We start from the raw sequence: 16,613 nt of genomic DNA, 5'->3' as shown, positions 1-16,613 counted from the left end.
GGTCTCTAATTGCATCCAACCAACTTTACACCACTCTCATCACTGAGATTGACTCTGCCTGGCAGAAGTGCTTGGATCCCATGAGTTGATTATGGGATCAATGAGGTTTCCTAGAACAAGCTGTTATTTCCAGTTCTGTTCAAGGGGCTGAGAGATGCCACGTGAAAAGTTTGGGCTTCTGGAAGCTTGGATTTAATTTACAAGAACGATGATTTAAACATGGAGAAATACAGCTACTCTGGGAATATATGATTATTTTAATTTTATGCTCATTTTTTGCACTGTTTGGTTTTGCTTGTAATTCCTTTGACCTAACCTTTGGAGAATAATCTCTCTCCCTATCTTATTTGCCCATTTTCCAATAATGACTTCACCTGAGGTTTACCACAATAGTTAATAATTAGCTTTCTGAGATAACCACCTAAATTCTAGAGCTACACATTATGTCCCGTCTTTTGCTCTTTTGATGTACTTTATAATATGACAGGATCTAAATGTCAGCAGGTCTAGCATTTGATTCACGTTAATATAATTACCTGCAGTGCTTGGACAAACAAAACCAAAACTCTTTCATCCTCAGATCAGAGACTTTTTCTCATCTTTGAAGATAAGACTCCAGGTTGGCTTTTGAAACTGCCCACTTAAAATGTCTTTGTCTGCATTTACATAACAGACTTTTGCAACGATACATTTTAATGCATTTGGAGTTGGGCTCAATCATTCCCAGTGCACACTGATAATGAGCAGAATTTTAAAAAAATACCTTCTCCTGTGAGGAGCCGTGTGGTTGATCGGGTGACAGCAGTCGTGTCCCTTGACCTTCTCTAGCAGGAGGTCCCACTGGTTGGCATTTTACCAAGCCCAAACCGAAGATTACTCGGATTACCTAGGTGATTCCACCTGCCTAAAACAAATGTGAAAAGCTGCTGTCTTGCTGCCTCCTGTACGCGCTGTCATTTGTGGTTATCTACTATTTCCGTAGCTCCCAGTTATACCCATGCTGACTTTGCTTCAGTTTCTTGTTTCCGTGTAGAATTTGACAAGGCTGCAGCTTTTCATCGTTGTTCCTTTTCCCTCTTCTAGAAAGCAATGACAGTAACTGTCATTCACGGGGAAAGCTGCTGTGTTTAGACCTTTCTGTGATAATTTAAAGCTATTGCCTTGACAGCTTTTGATCACTGGGTGAAAGCCACCCTTTGAATAAGATACAGCATACAGCAAAATTCTTTTTGTTTTGGGGGGCTGGAGAGGGGAGTTATGTTTCAGGCCCTAGCTGTCAAGTGTTCTCCAACTCTGGACAGTGACCAGCTCGAGCAGACTTTCAAGCAGATGGCAACTATCAAATATCTGTTACAAACTGCTCTGGAAGATGTTTAGAAACTGTGGGTGATCTTAGGGCAATAGTCACCATCTATTTTCAGGCTCTTTGTTTTTTTTGGAAAGGTTATTACAGCAAACTTTCACCAAGATAAAGATCTACAGAACTGTCTTATATCATTTTTTACTGTGTGATAGTGAAATACAGAAGAGTCCCGAAGAGCAAAAAGCTTAAAGTTTTTATTTTCCTTATTACCAGTTCAAAACCAAAAGATATAAAAGGCTGTGAGGCTGTGCATTTAGATAAGAGGCAACAATGAGACTTGGCAGTACTGAATCTAGCAATTACTGTCATAAGCACAGTAACGAAACCGGTGCTGTTCTTGTACGTAAAAACAATTTGAGTGGAAAGCCAAGAGAATGTTTTTTTCAGCATGTGCTGATTTTAGTTTGGTAGAAGTTATCTAAAGTTACCAGTAATTCACAAAAATTGTCCTCACCATTTCAGAGACTAGGTGGTGTTTAAATTTGAAGGGAAGCTATTATCTCTTTAGGATTTTCCATGAAAGCTACATTCTGAAGGCAGAAAAAAGAGCAAAAAGATAAACATGTAAGATTCTGAACACCATGCCTTGGCCCTGTCTCCAGAGGGGGTTCAAGGAAGGCAAGTGATAAAGCTGTTGTGTCTCCTTTCCCAAGAGACTGCAGTCCTCTCCTCATGAACTGAGCGAGGCTTTGTCTCCTCAGCCTCTCACTAACAGCCAAGGGAAGATCGATCAGAGAAACATGTGTGGGGCCCTTTTTCATAGTGTGCCCCACTGTGAGACTGTAGGATTGCTTATTTATTTACCTCTGCTTTGACTAATGGACAATGTGTAAAGTTGATTGTTTGACAGGAGGCTATCTTTCTGACACTTGACACTAGCTTTAGACTCTTCCTCGCCTACTGGCCTTCACAGGAATTAGATGGCTTATGCAAGCTTCTTCTGTTTGCCTGAAAAACAATAATTCTGTTGTCTTGCAGATGTTATTTTCGTGTTTATGCTGCAGTAAGTAGTCCTTTTCTGTATGCAGTCAGAGCTTTATCAGTTGCTCTCCAGACAAGCTAAGACTTTGACAAAGCCTTTGGGTTTTGGAAGGGTTTTGGTTAGTTGCTTGCTTGAACAACAGTGAGCTGTCATAATCTAGATTTCCTGCAAAATGGTATCTGACAACATTTCACATAATAGTGGTTAGCTGGAAATTAGATAGCTCTTTAAAGATTTGTTCATTGCCTGCAAATCTGCAACTGTGATCTGTCACCAGAATGTTTTATTGCATGCATCTGCACAATGGTATTGTAGTTCTCTATCCATGTTTACTAGTGTTACGGCTTCGATTCAGCTTCCTAAATTATTCCCATTGTGTTAGATTATTTTGGGAAATAAAAGACAAGAGAAAATTGGGAAATAAATATGACAGGAGTCAATGGGCACAAACTGAAACCCAAGAGGTTCCATCAAGACACCAGGCAGCACCTCTGTGCTGTGTGAGTAACAGAGCCCTGGCACGGGCTGCCCAGGGAGGCTGTGGGGTCTCCTCCTTGGAGGCCTTCAAAAGCCGCCTGGAGATAGGCCTGGGTTCCTTTTGCTTGAGCAGAAGTTGGACCAGATATCCTCCACAGGTCCCATCCAGCCTCGGCTAGTCTGTAGTTCTGTGAAAACACTAACTTTTGGTTAATCAAAGTCTTGATCAGGGAAGATAACAGCTCTTTCTCTCACTCTTTGCAGAAGTTCAGATGCTGTTGTCTTGGGGCCTCCCAATAGATCTTCTGACTTCCTTTAATATTAGTGTTAGCTCTGCTCTTCAGAGTAGGAGTATTGCATTTATGATTCGTGTTCTGGAAAGAATCCATGATTCTTTATCTTATGGCTCTGCACCCCTGAAGACAATAATGATTCTTGTTTACTCGATCCCTCTCTATCTAAGACTAAAGATTACATCTCTTTTGATCAAGGGGACATCATCTTCATACCTCATACTTTTATAGATGCTTAAAAAAACGGTGCTAATCTAAGTTGTATGTGCATGTCTTTGGCAGTGGAGGTGATAATTAAATGGAGTGGTTTGAAATCAGGTTAGGAATCAGAGCAATTGGCATGAAGGGACAAAGGAAGTAACAGTTATTTTTGTGAGTACAGCACCCAGCAAACAGCTGAGGATATGATTTGTGTTTTGTGCTGGTACTTCTGAAATATTCTGTGTTTGTTTTTTAATCCCCAGAGAAACAAGAATACATGTTGGCTTTGTCTGCAGTAGTAAACTAAACAGAGCCAAGGCATATTTATTCTCAGTTACCTGAGCATTATTATCCATGCTGCCAAATGATCCTGGGCAAGGTTTTGGCCCATGCCATGTAGCTTTTCCTAAATGACTTCTCCCACTGCTGAGGAATTACTACAGTCCAGGGGCTGTGCCTGGTAGGCAGCTTGGTTGTTAACCCTGCTCTAAAGCCTTACAGTGGGCTCCTTACAGGGGCTGGTTGACTTCTGCATCAGAAAACCAATCTGGGGATGTTTAAATATTGTGTGTAGACTGTAGCTGTGTTAAGAGCTGAAAGAGTTTCTCTATGCTACATCCTGTGGTCAGGAAAGTTGGAGATGATACCCATTTATCATCTTCCTGAAGAAAGTTACACGGTGGTCATTTTTACTCTGTCAGCTTTAAAATATTGCTGCTTTGATGTCTGTGTGTGGGACTAAGCCATAACCTGATGTGATAAGCCCTTCCACTTCCAGACAAGCAGAGCCAGGAGAGTTTATAAGGTGTCCTTAGGTGCGTAATTGCAGCTGTTGTGAGCATCCGGTACCTTGAAGTGAGGGTGGTGTGGTGCTACGAGGAGGCAGTATTTATTCTGCTTCCTTTTATAAAGAATAAAATTCCATCAGATATTTTTCGGCATGTTTTTAATAGCTGATTTTGCAGTGTAATAGTCATTATCACCATTCTGAATCTCTTGGCCCTTCATGTGCCTTGGGTTGCTTCTCGATGCGGAATTGCGAAGGAGTTATGTGAAACGTAATGTTTGTAAAATGCTTTGAAGATGAAAAGCTCTCCAGTAGGTTTTTATTATTACCAGGGGCAAAGTGAGCAGGAGTGGCTTCATGTTGGACTGCTCATTTCCCGAGAGATGCCTTTGTTTTGAAGAGCGTACATTATCAGTTGGGTTGGAGACCAAATTATCTTATTTGAAGTCTGAATATAAATAAAGTAGTAAACTTTCTACCTTGAGATTATTTGCATGAGAAAGTTTATTATTTGCGGAGGAAGTTTTGGTACAATCCTCGCTCTATTTAAAGTAACGTTTATTTTGAGTACTCGTCTTCCGCTATCCAAAGCTGGTTTGAATCCAGTCCTTTCAAACATCCTCATCAAGGAAGCAGGGCTTTGCTGTAGATCAGCTCTCCTGGTCTTAAAGCTAAAACCAGTTTCTACGTTATACGTTAATACATAAATAAAAGCGTGGTGATTTGTGCAGCGGCCCTTGGTGGTGGCGAGGCCTTTGGGCCGCAGCCAGGCGCGAGCAGGCCGCCTCGCCTGCTGCAGCTGCACGAGCTGCTGGCTCCTGCCTGGCACTTGCAGAAATCGCTGTGGAATTTGCTGATTCTGCCAGAGCCGGGCTAAACACTTGTTCCCGAGTGGTGTGTCCCAGCGGTACAGCTGTCGGTTATGAAAAACATGCAGGGGCTTTTGTCCGCAGTCACAGTGCTCTGTCGAAGTATCACAAGCTGAAAATATCCTGAGGAGTGCTGTCGTCTAGCAGCACCTCCTGGCTTAGCCTGCAGGGAGCTTTTGCCCCCTGTGTTTGGGTGAAAATGTTCATCTGTTATCAGCCACTTGTGCCGGAGGTGGAGAGGGAGGCTAAACTTCCCCTCCGTATTGACAGTGAGGATTTACTTGGCGTTGTCCAGCTGTGCTTTCAAAATGTTCTGACCTATTTACACAACAAAACCAATCAAAACAACATAAACGGTTCTGGTGAGCTGCTGGATTGCAGTGGTTGCATTTGGCAGTGGGTATTCATGTCGTTTTCCCAACACAGGCAAAACCTAAACACTACAGAGATCTTAAACACTACGACCCCATGATACCCGTGGCGAACAGCTTGCTGCTTCTCTTGCCTTTTGGGGAAAGGGGATGGTTTGGCTGCAGTTCAGTTGGAACAAATGCTTGTGAAACAACAGACAAAAAAAGCAAACGACTAGATTTATCATTTTGCTATATAGAATAATAAATAATTGCGTAATTCCCAGCAAGCTGCAGTATACACTTGTGAGATGGTGGATCTCTCTCCCAGGTGTAATCTCTACAGGGAAACATTAAATAGGGAACTGTGACAGACTGTAATAATTGTTGGTTCCCCGCCCTTTTCTTCTAATTTTTTTTTCTTTTAATATTTTGTAATAGCTTTGGGGGATACTTGTAATTATTTCCTCATTTTTATGTGGTATCCCTTAAGGAATGAATTGAGAGAAATGTTTCATTTTAGCTATTTGGACAACCACGCCACATTTCCTGGGCTACAAATGTTTGGTAATTTGAAGGATAAAATTGCCTGACACTCAGGATATGAGAGAGCTCTTCATGTCTTGCACCTGGAACTCAGATTTTGAGAATACTAAAATGAAGCCTTTTTGAACATGCTTTTTTTTTTCCCCCTAATTTTGTTTAGTGATAGTCCGAATGCTGTCTATGAGGTGGAGAAGTGGTTGCCACGACTGCACTCAGTTGTCATAGGACCTGGCTTAGGTAGAGATGAAGTTCTACTTGAGAACGCAAAGGTAATATGTTTCCTGCTATTTTATTCTATGTCTTCACGTTGAATTTTATTAACCAATTCCATATCTATGTGATCACACTGATGTTTCTGGTTAACAACTAACAGATTAAGTAAAATTGTTGCAATATATTTCCATGATTGAAAGGGGGCTCTGTGGTAAGAATGAACTACAGAAAGTATTTTACTTTTTTTAAGAAGACTTTATTTTTTATGAGTGGTTAGTGTTTATTGTAACAGCTATAATTTAAAGGGAAGAGTTTAATTGGATATTGTTGACAGAAAATTGCAGCTGTTAATTATGGTCTTCATTATTAAAATTAAGAGCGATGCTTTATGTTCAGGCACCCACATAGTTGTTTTGATTTGCTTCTGCTTTGATTGTGAAAGTTGCTCATTAAGAAATAGATGTTGGCACCTCTGAAGGGCTCTGTGTTTTCCTAGGTGCCGAGCACCTGTACTGTAAGAACCTAAATATGAATTTCAGTTTCTAATTTTAGGAGCTGTGTCTGACAGCTTGTGAAAGGAAAGGGACCAAAGAACAGAGACTGTGTCCCCTTGCAATAAGAAATAATAGTCTTAATTATAAAATGTTGCAGATTTCTACTCTGGATAAAGAAGTAATCCTATTTTCTGTCAAGTCTTAGTGGAAAGCTGAAAACAGGAGCTTAGATAGCTCTGTGCTCTAACTAACAGGCACTTACACAGTCTTCCAGATGATGTCTTGTATTACTACCAATAGATCTCTGCACGTTCAAAGTACATATTTCACTTTGCACAAAATTAGAGTGACACTAATGTAAGAAAGAATTCTGAGGACTGTTACTGAATTAATCAGTGTTACTAACAAGTGCAATTAATAGAAGTTACAGAAATGTTAACAGTGGCACAGTGAAATTACAAGTGAGGAGGCAAGAGACTGGAGACCACATTGACATCCAAGACATTCAGAATACTTTGAGGTTGATAAGGGCATTTTTGCTAGGCTTTGGTTAGAGAAAGTTGCTGTTGTAGTTCTTCACTCCTTTAATTCTCCTTCTGCTTTCAAAAAGTGATTGTTTTATGATGTAGAGGTGCAAAACTAAAAAAAAAAAAACAAAAAACATGGCTTTGGAGAGTGGCAATAAATAAAATTATTATAGCTGATGAAGAAATAAAATTTGATGATGAATGTAAACTTTCAGCAAAGACGGTTTTTGAAAACTTTCCTTCGAATTCTTTTTGCAGAAAAAAAAAGATTTGATTTTTCCTTTTTGTTTTATTTTTACTTTTTTTTTCCCCCTAGAGGAAATTAACTTTAAACAAAAGAAAATAAGGCTTTGTTTAGAATATCTACAAGATCTAACATAAGCTTCTTCAGTCCATCTGGGCTTTCTAAGTATCTGTCATGTACTTATCTGTAAGATAGTATGTGGAAGATTCCTTTATTTTTTCCTTCATTGCTAAAAATAATTTTTGCTTTCTTGGTGAATTACAATCATACTTTTACTTCAGCCTGGGTGTCCTGCGTGAGCTTTCATGAAGTTAAAGAAACAAATCCAGTCAGTGAAGACAAGCTGTTTGGGAGCTCTTCCATACTAGGGCCATGTTTATGTGAGCTGTAGATCCGACCTTGTTAATTTCGAGCCACATTAAAGCTCAAGTTCTTTGTCTTCACTATAATTATGTAAATGTTCATTAGTTATTCAGTTGTGTTGTATGTGTGTGTGTGTTGTTTGGGTTTTTTTTAATCCAACAACCATAATCTTCTAAATTCTTCGTTCAACCAAAAGCTTTAAGAAGTCCATGTAATTGGGAAAAGTGAACTCTGGTTACCTGCTTGAGGAGGGCTGGTGTTTCTCTGTGCTCAGGAAAGTCTGAGCCTCCCTCTTGCTTCGACAGTGAATTTTAAGCTTTGTATCACTCTTCACCTTCCAAAAAACAAGAAAGTGGTGATAGCATTGCTATTTTAAACTTTTCTAAGAGGCTGACTGGGTATATAATTTTCTCTCTTTAAGCTAACCTCAGCATGCTGTCATTTGAACACAAGGCTGAGATGTAGATTAGTGTCTGCTTTTGTTTCAGGGTTTTGTATCAGAGCGGTGGTGACAACAGGAGGAGGCTTCTCCTCTTCCTCCTTCTGCCCCATTTAGGTGATGAGGCCTAGTTGTCTGTCACCTCTCTGACGCTGTTCTTGTCTGGGTCTTGTCCAAACTGTGCCAGCACATTGCCAGCAAATATGTTTGTCTAAACAGTCAGGTGTTCAGGCTACTTTTCTCCTCTGAGCATTGCGAAACCAAGGCACTAAGGCAGCAACCTGCAGTTTCTGGTATATGGCCAGAGTGATAGATCGTGTGCTTGCTGACCAGGTGGTGCATCTTCTCACCCAGGACCCTTTGTTCTCTCAGTGTCCTTATGGTATCATCTGCCTCCTTCATGCTTAATGTGCATGCATTGTGGCATTTAAGGGCTTTCCAACAGTCTGATGGAAAAGAAGCACTTTGTGATTGGTTTCCTCCTACTTTTTTTCTTGAGTGGAGTGGTGCTCTGAATATGTCCTTGTTGGCTTCCTGTGATTGTCTGCTTTTGGCTGTAATTCCATCTGCAAGTCTTGTTACAAGAAGCTACTCAACAAGTTTTATTCCCCCTCACATACTGTTCCTCAGTCACCTGGATGAGGTCTGATGCTCTGTCAGAGCTCCCTAGTTACAGGTTTGCAGGACCAGGAGCTACAGGTTCAGAAAAATCTACCAAAGAAAGCTTCTGTTGGGTCCTTTTTTGTTTGGATCCCATGCAGGTGTGGCAGCTCTAGACTTGGCATGAATAGACCTTCCAACTCTGGAGCAAATAAGCATTCCAGGCTATTCTCCAGAAAGAGAAAGCCACAGCCAGCTTCCTTGTAGGCAATACCAGGCCATCTGTTTTTCATTGTCTGTGATTGATCCTGGCCAGCAGTGACACTACCACTGCTTCTTTGTGTTCACCTCAGCTGGTATGCAAGCTGCTGGTGGTTTAGACCCTGAGACAGTTCAGCTGTCTTGTGCAAACAAGGCCAAGGTTCCTGGGATTGACCTCTGTCAGTACTTAGAGGCAGCATATTTCCAAAGCTACTGTCTACTCACCTTTGTATTTCACACAGAAGAGGTGTTGTGCCCATATTATATGTCCCCACTGCAGAGCACTTCCTTCAGCCATTCCAGGGATGATGATTGCACTTCTGGTCTTAGTCTGATCTGATTTTCTTGTAGCCTGAGGTTTGGAACCAGGAGAATCCTCAACTGTACCACCAACCAAGTTCCTGCCCTGCAGGATGATGAGTGCAGTTCCTTAGAAGAATTTGGAAAGGAGTACTGTATTCCTTGCAGAGCCTTTTGGGAGGGTAGATGATACTCCCTAATGCTTCAGGCTGTTCCTGTATTCTGCCTGCTGCCTGGCAATCAGGAAGTTATGGGCTTAGCTGTTCCTGTATCGGTTTCCAGCCTCTTGTCGTCTCCTTTCCCCTTCTCCTCCTGGCATGAATGTGATACTCCTGTCAAATTTTCTGGTTCTGAGTTTGGTGAATCTCCATGGGGTACATTACTGGCCCTGTGGTCAGATGGACCAATACAGAATTGGAATTGTTGTGTAGTGGTTACTATTGGAAGCAGGCAGAGAAAAGCCTTCAGCCTTGTGAAGAGCCTTATCCTTAATCGAAGCATGACTTTGACGTTGAAATCATCTTTTGCTGTCACTGGGTTCATTGCCTCTTCCCCTGAACTGGTAGCAGTGAATCCTGCATTTGGCCACTCCGGTCTTCTTTGTGTTTTGTCTTGCAGCAGCAAAGGAAGATAGCTGTTTTCAGCAGAGCGTGCTTGCTTTCCTCCTGCAGGAGAGGTAATGATTAATAGCAAGATCAACTGGGTTCTCAAAGCACACGCTTGTTCCTCTTACTCAATTCTCAATCTTTGTTTTAGCTCCAAGAAAATGTTCTGGATACCAGCCTGGGTTCTTCTTTTGACTGAGGCCCTGCCTAGCTCCCATTTCTGCCCATTGCTGGTGGTAGATGATATTTCTGTTCCTCTCCCCCCAGCCTCCTTACCCCAAGATGAGGGCTTGAGCTCCTGAGGCTCCTGAGACGGTCATTCAAATATTATTTTCTCCTTGAAGATCTCTGCTATCTGCTAGGACATAAATTTCTGAAAGCTCATCTTCCACCCCTCTTGAATAACTAGCTACTTATGGTTGCATGGAAATTCCTTGCCTTTAATTACTTCCAGCAAGGCATGAGAGAAGTTTGGGTCGTTGTCATGGGTCACCTCCATGGGGTGTGCCCAGAGAGTCCATTTTAGATGGATTCTCAGTCCCACCTCAAACGAGGTTTCAGCCTTTCTGCCTTTGTTTTTTGTTGTTTTGGATTAATTTCCTGCCTTCGGGCCTTCATGCCTTCAGGATTTACTCAACACTTCACAGCCTTAATAAATGGTAAGAAAGGGACCAGGTGCTTCAGTATGCTCTGTCTGCACTGGTTTTTACAAGCTGAAAAGGACTACAGAGTATGGAGCCACTTTTTGTCGTCAGAGCAGTCTGTTAAGGTAAATGTGCTTCCACGGGCTTTGAGAAGCGCTCTCCTCTTGCTATCTGAGCAGATACCTAAACGCACTGGGTTCTGCTTGTATTTATTAAAAGGCATCTGAGAAGCACCCCAGGCTAATGCTGTGGTTGTTAGATCAGCATTGTCTGCGATGCCTACTGCTGTGTGTGAGTGTGAGCAGCAGGATGCGTTCCTCTCTGGGAACACCGCTCGTGGACTCAAATTAGCAGAAAAATTATTTACTTAGTTTTTTACTTATTTACTTAGTTTTTTGCTACGTGTAACATGAGCATGTGCTTCCCGCCCTGTTTATGTCATCTGCAAAATCCTCTGGAGATTCCTGCAGTGGGGATTCAGCAGTTCATAGGGAACATGAGTAGCGCCGAGGACGTGCTGCTTTCTGTCTTCTGCCCTCAGCTAGGAGGAGGTGAGGTGGATGGAGTCTTATGCCTGTGGTACTGCTGAGACAAAAACCAGAGGGCATGTATGTGCATCCACTGTGAAAATACATCTGTAAATCGTTTTCTCAGCCCCCACACAACCCCTAAGATGGATGCATATACTGCAGGTAGTACCCAGTGACAAAATACTTTCTAACTAGCCAGGAGTCATTGCTTTCAGACAGCCTGATGAGAGTCAGAATCCATGGAGATCTTCACCTAAGGTGAGGCAGCTCCTGGGGTCTGACGCAGTTGTTTTTGGTGCAGATCAAGCTTGGGAGCACCAGCTCTAAGCAGAAAAATGCTGTCGGTTACGCTACGAATTACAACTGCTTATGCTCAGAACTATTAGTATTCTGTGGCTTCCTCACAAATGTCTTGATTAGAAGAACAGTGTTTGAAAATATGCTAACGGGACCTTAAATACAGGTTTATGCAGCTTGCAAGCAGAATTTATTTTCTAATATATGTAATGGGTCTTGATGAAAGTCATTCACAGTGAAGTGGGATGTTTATTTGCCTTCTGTGTGCAGGCTTATATTGTTGTTTAACTTGATTTTGATTCTTAAAAGCATTTGTAAGCAAAATGCTGGCACTGAATACCTTTTCAACTTTCTGAGCAGTATTCAGCTAAGAAGGCTAAAAAGAAATTGGCAGTGATAAATTCTGCAGTTCAACTTAAGTTTATTTGTTTCTTTTTAAGACAAAACGCCAGCAGCTCACCATGAATATCCCAAGCCAAATTTAACATTAACATAACCAACCATAAATTGGAAACTGTAAAGAGTTTGCTGTGGGAGTGTGAATGTTCAGTGGATGAAACAGCATGTGGAAACTCAGTGCATTCGTTTATTCTGATTTACAATTCTCACTTTGGATTGGAGTAAGCAGGATTATTGCTTAAACTGGGTTTGGATGGGTTTAGGGGTGGGAATACATAAATACAGCTTCCCAAGTGGTATCTAGTTGTGCATGAATTCGCAAGGGATAACTAAAAAGGAGCGTTCTGTCTTCTGCGTAACTGGGATAGCACTTCAGAGGCTTTTGCTTTGTTTTCTTGTGTTTCTTCTTGTGTTCAGACGTGATGTTCGCTTATGTCACTTCTTTTAAAATTTAACATATGATTGAGGCAGACATTAAGCTGCAGTTTTCTTCCAAGTCAGCAACTGGTCTGCTTTGAATTCAAACAGAGAATCCCGAAGTGGATCACTCTTACCTTTTTTTATTAGTTTTTTTTTTTAATGTGGAACAGAACCATTTTGATTAACCAACATCTTACAGCATTTTCAGCTTTGTTAGTTGCAACAACAGCTTTTAACATCTCCCAAGGTACTGGGGTACTCTTTAGAGTTGGTTTCACCGGCTTAAAAGAAATACTTTCCTGCGCACCTCAAAATTGATTTTGGAAAATGGGGCCTAGCCATATGATAATGCAGGTAAAAGGCAAAAGACACAGTTAAATTGAATTTAGCTTAAATGATGAGATAAAGATGCTATTTGTGTTGACGAAGGGATATTTGTCTCTGTTAAATGAGTCATTCAGGTGGTCTGAGTTGTGGTTAGTAGTTAATCATTTTGTATGTGAGGTTTGAGAGCTTAGAATGATTAATAAGCCAGTGATAGTTACACATACAGAAACCTATTAAGTAAAACTGAAGCAATTAAGCTAACTAAAGGTAATTTATATAGATCTTGGCTACAAAGTTAAATTCTGATTGATGCTGAATTTTGAAAGGAGGAGCAATTCCTGTTTAACTTTGTGGGTGACACTAAGGTAACAAAGGCAAAAACAGGATCATTCAAAGTTACTGAAAAGGTGTCTCCAGTGCAAAGAGCCTCAAGCAGAGAAACTCCAGTTTTAACAATTTTCAAAACCTTCTGTATCAAATCTACTCTATTTAGGGAAGCTTCTTTCCCTGCCTTCCCCCCAGCAACCGTGGCTGTAGCCCTGAACACAGCTTGGACCTGGAATCAGTGCCTACCCCTAGCTGTGCAAGATTACACACTTGTGCTTGCCAAGCCCATTTTGCAAGCCTCTCTGCCACAGAGCTGCATCCTGACCTCTGTGCAGCCGAGGCCATGCTACCTCTGCATTATGGCAGGTTTGAAGCCAGGAACACAGAAATGCTTCCTCGGGTTTTTAGTGCCTCTCTGTAGGAGTTGGTGTGCAGTGTGCTGGGGCGGGACTTGTTTTTAACTCCCGGGCACCTTGGTGAGAGGTGGGGGCTGCGGAAACATTTCCAGCTGCAGTATTTATAGCGAAATTTCTGCCTATTTCTTCCTTTGTATCTCTTTCTCCCGGAAGAAACTATGGATTTAGGCTTGGTGGATGAGAGTTGGGTCCATGTGGAAAACACAAGCAAACAGAGAAGGCATTTCAGCAGCACCTTCCGACCCTTGGAAGACAGTAGCAACTTCCAGTAGTGTTTTATCTGTAAAGGGGGCTGCTATGCCTTTTTGATCATTTGTGGTTGTACAATACATACCCAGGGCAAGATTATGCCCTTTTGCATGTCCCTGCCACTCCAGAAGCTAGGAATTGTTGCTGCCTCGAGTCTGGCTGCTCCAGCTTAGTCGGACAGCCCGGTGTCAGGTCAGCAGCACGTACTGCTGGACTGCAGAACCAGTCACCTCAGTGTTAACCAGTATTTCAGAAGTGGTATTTGAGCTTTTAGAGAATGGGCCTGCCATCTCTCTGAGAAATCTGGTTATTGACAAGTTGTGGGCATGCAAGCTGTTGCTTAAAGGACCTCACCTGCTTAACAGCCCTCCTAATGCATTTTGTCTTTCGTTTGGAGCATCTAGCAGAAAAATTCACAACGTGCTTGGCATTTGCAGATTGCACTAGAATACGTTTTGGTGGGCTGGGAGCAAGATTATTCTGCTTACTGAAGTGTTTGGATGTCGTTGTGGTCAGTGCTATCCAGCATGCTGAGGCTTGAGCTGCTTTTTGAACATGTGGGTAAGGAATTTTGCCAAGAGTGAGCCAAGACGTGACTCTTTAGCAGGGACCTAGGAAGTGCAGCGTTCATTGCTGGTGTTGGTAAAGGAAGCCTTGGCCACAATCTTTCTCCTGTGCAAGGCAGAAAGATGGCTGTGATGTATCCTTAGCGAAAATTAATTACCGCTGTGGGATAGCTGTTGAGTCATATGCTGCTCTTGTGGTTTGCTGCTTATTTCATTAAAATTCAATCTTCTGTTAAAACCATTGGCTCCAATTTCCTGATTCTTCCCTTTGCAGATACCGAATGCCAAGGTTATTGTGTGGCTAAACCAGTTCATCAGGAAAGCCACAAGGAGCGATACGGCTAATAATAAGTCCAAAATCATTGCAGGCATTCTGCTGCCAATCCACGTCTAATTAAAAAAGCTGAAAAACATATTTAAGTCAGGTGTAGGCAAAACAATGCATAATTGTCTTCTCCGAGGAGCCGTGGAGGGCCAGGTTGTATACTGTTGAACACAGGCAGAGTAAACAGGATATGTATGTTGCTGCTGGTTTGTGGGCTTGCAGAGAGGTGTCCAAACTGCAGAGTTCTGCACGAGGCTGTGGAGGCTCACTCAGACTGTGCTTCCTGCTGTCTGCTCCACATGCAGCAGGACTTGAGCCTTGTGCTCTGTGACTTCCTTGGCTGATGGGTTTTCTATTGTACCTGGGAGCTCCAGAGAAATTTATTCCCCCCCAAAAATGTTCCCTCCACTCCCCTCTTAAGTTCATGTTTCTTCTGGAAATAATAATAATTTCTTCAGGAAATAATAATAATAAATATTAATCCATAATAATCAAAAATCCATAATAAAAGTAGTAAAACTGAATTTTTTTGCCCTTACTCTGCAAATTTTTGTGATCACAGTAAAGAGTTACCTTTACCCAGACAGAGCAGTGACTCCTACTATGGCACAACTTCTTTCTCAGTCCTTACTGCGTAGGTTGCTTGCATCCAAGTCCCAGAAGCCCAGTCACAGAACGAAGATTTTTCAGGGAACTACATATTTCAACAGTGCAGTGGGAGTAGGTAAAAAAAAAAAAAAAAAGCTGAACCACTGCTGTTGCAGAATAATAGCTTCTGTGTAAGGAAGTGTAGTCCACTGGAACATCTTGGAGCTCGAATCTCCGAAGTCTTAATGCTCAAAATGCCATTTGAGGGGAAGGGGCAGTGTTGTGGTTTTGTCCTTGATACCTGTATGCGGTGCTGTTTACTTATGTGACTGGCGTTTGGAAACCTGCCTTAACTTGATACCAGGTGCATTCTTAGTAGCATTTCTTAGTAGTTTTAATTAGCAATGTTCTCTTCCATATCCTTCTGCATATAAGTAATTGTTACACAGGATAAAAGTGAACAGATGGCTCCTGCTCATACAAAGAGTCCCATTAGAAACCATTAAATAGATTTTGGTGTGAAAGTAGCTAGTCTGAGCTGTATTAATTATACAATTAGCAGAGAAGATTTTTCTGTATGCCACAAGTATTAACACAGGAAAGTCCGTGCCAGATATGAAGAGACAGATTTGGCTGAAAATTCATTGTGCTTCCATAAATAAAATAGAAGAGGATGTAGCCATTATTGCTCTGTACCCCTCTTACTCAAATAATTACTGTATGCAGTATTTGCAGTAATAGTGTTTAAAAGCGGGGTTCGTTTCACCTAATTCTTGATGTCTAGAAACAGAGCAGTAAGTTTTCTCTCCTCTCTGTGATAACTGAGGAGGGACACGTATGTCTGCTGGTGATGCATCCCACCCTAAATGCAGTGCCTAAGCCAATGGCATTCTCACGGTGAGACATTTCACCCCTAAATGGCAGGAGGTGAGTCCTGTCCCCAGTCAATATGAAGCAGAGGTTCCCCAATGATTGTGGTGTCCTTCAAAAGGTGGTTGTCTTATGGGGGCTTTCTTATCTCCCTTTTTATGGTTACCGCGTTACTCCCTCTCTCCCTAAGGCTTTGTCTTTGAGGTTCCTCGTCTGTCTCCAAGCAGCTTCTGTCCGGGTTTAAGGAACAGGAGGAAAGGAGAACAATTACTTTTGGATTTGTGTTTGTGGAATAATAAATGAGCTTTCTAAACAAGGCAAAGGACTTTGTATCCCCTGATTATTTGGAGAGAAAGAGAAAGCAAAGATCGCTTCAGTAAGTTAGATTAGAAATTGATACCTCAGAGACTCAGTACACAACAAAAGTTGCTTGGCCAGTAGATTTTACTTAACAAGATGAAATTTTTCTTCAGAGTAGAGGTCAGATGTCTCTCACAGACCGTGGAGGGCATGTTAGAGAAGTGAGAGCACAAAACATCATTAGGAAGAAATGCCTTATTTCTCCAGAAGGTACCAGTGACCTCACCTTCCAGAAGCTATTTACCCGTACATATACTTCTGTGCTTTGTGGCTTCCGCTTTTTTTTTTTTTAATTAAGCATACAATCTTCAGGTAGAGAGTGGATCTTCAGAAGTCATTGATTTAGCCTATTGTTAGGTATGTAGAGAAATTGCAACCACT

General features: G+C 41.7%; 1 protein-coding gene across 2 annotated transcripts in view; it reads left to right on the top strand.

Moving 5' to 3' along the window:
* The window catches only part of NAXD (NAD(P)HX dehydratase), a 49,533-nt gene that overhangs the window by 15,859 nt on the left and 17,061 nt on the right, over window positions 1-16,613 (top strand). For both annotated transcript variants that reach the window (XM_084296187.1, XM_084296186.1), the window contains exon 7: window positions 6,029-6,137. In XM_084296187.1, the coding sequence (XP_084152313.1) occupies window positions 6,029-6,137 (109 nt within the window). The remainder of the gene's footprint in view (window positions 1-6,028; window positions 6,138-16,613) is intronic.

This window comes from Netta rufina (genome assembly GCF_964035555.1).
Source record: "Netta rufina genome assembly, chromosome: 1".
Classification (NCBI taxonomy): Eukaryota; Metazoa; Chordata; class Aves; order Anseriformes; family Anatidae; genus Netta; species Netta rufina.
Note: the sequence above shows the minus strand (reverse complement) of the source record. Positions and strands in the feature narration are given on the sequence as shown.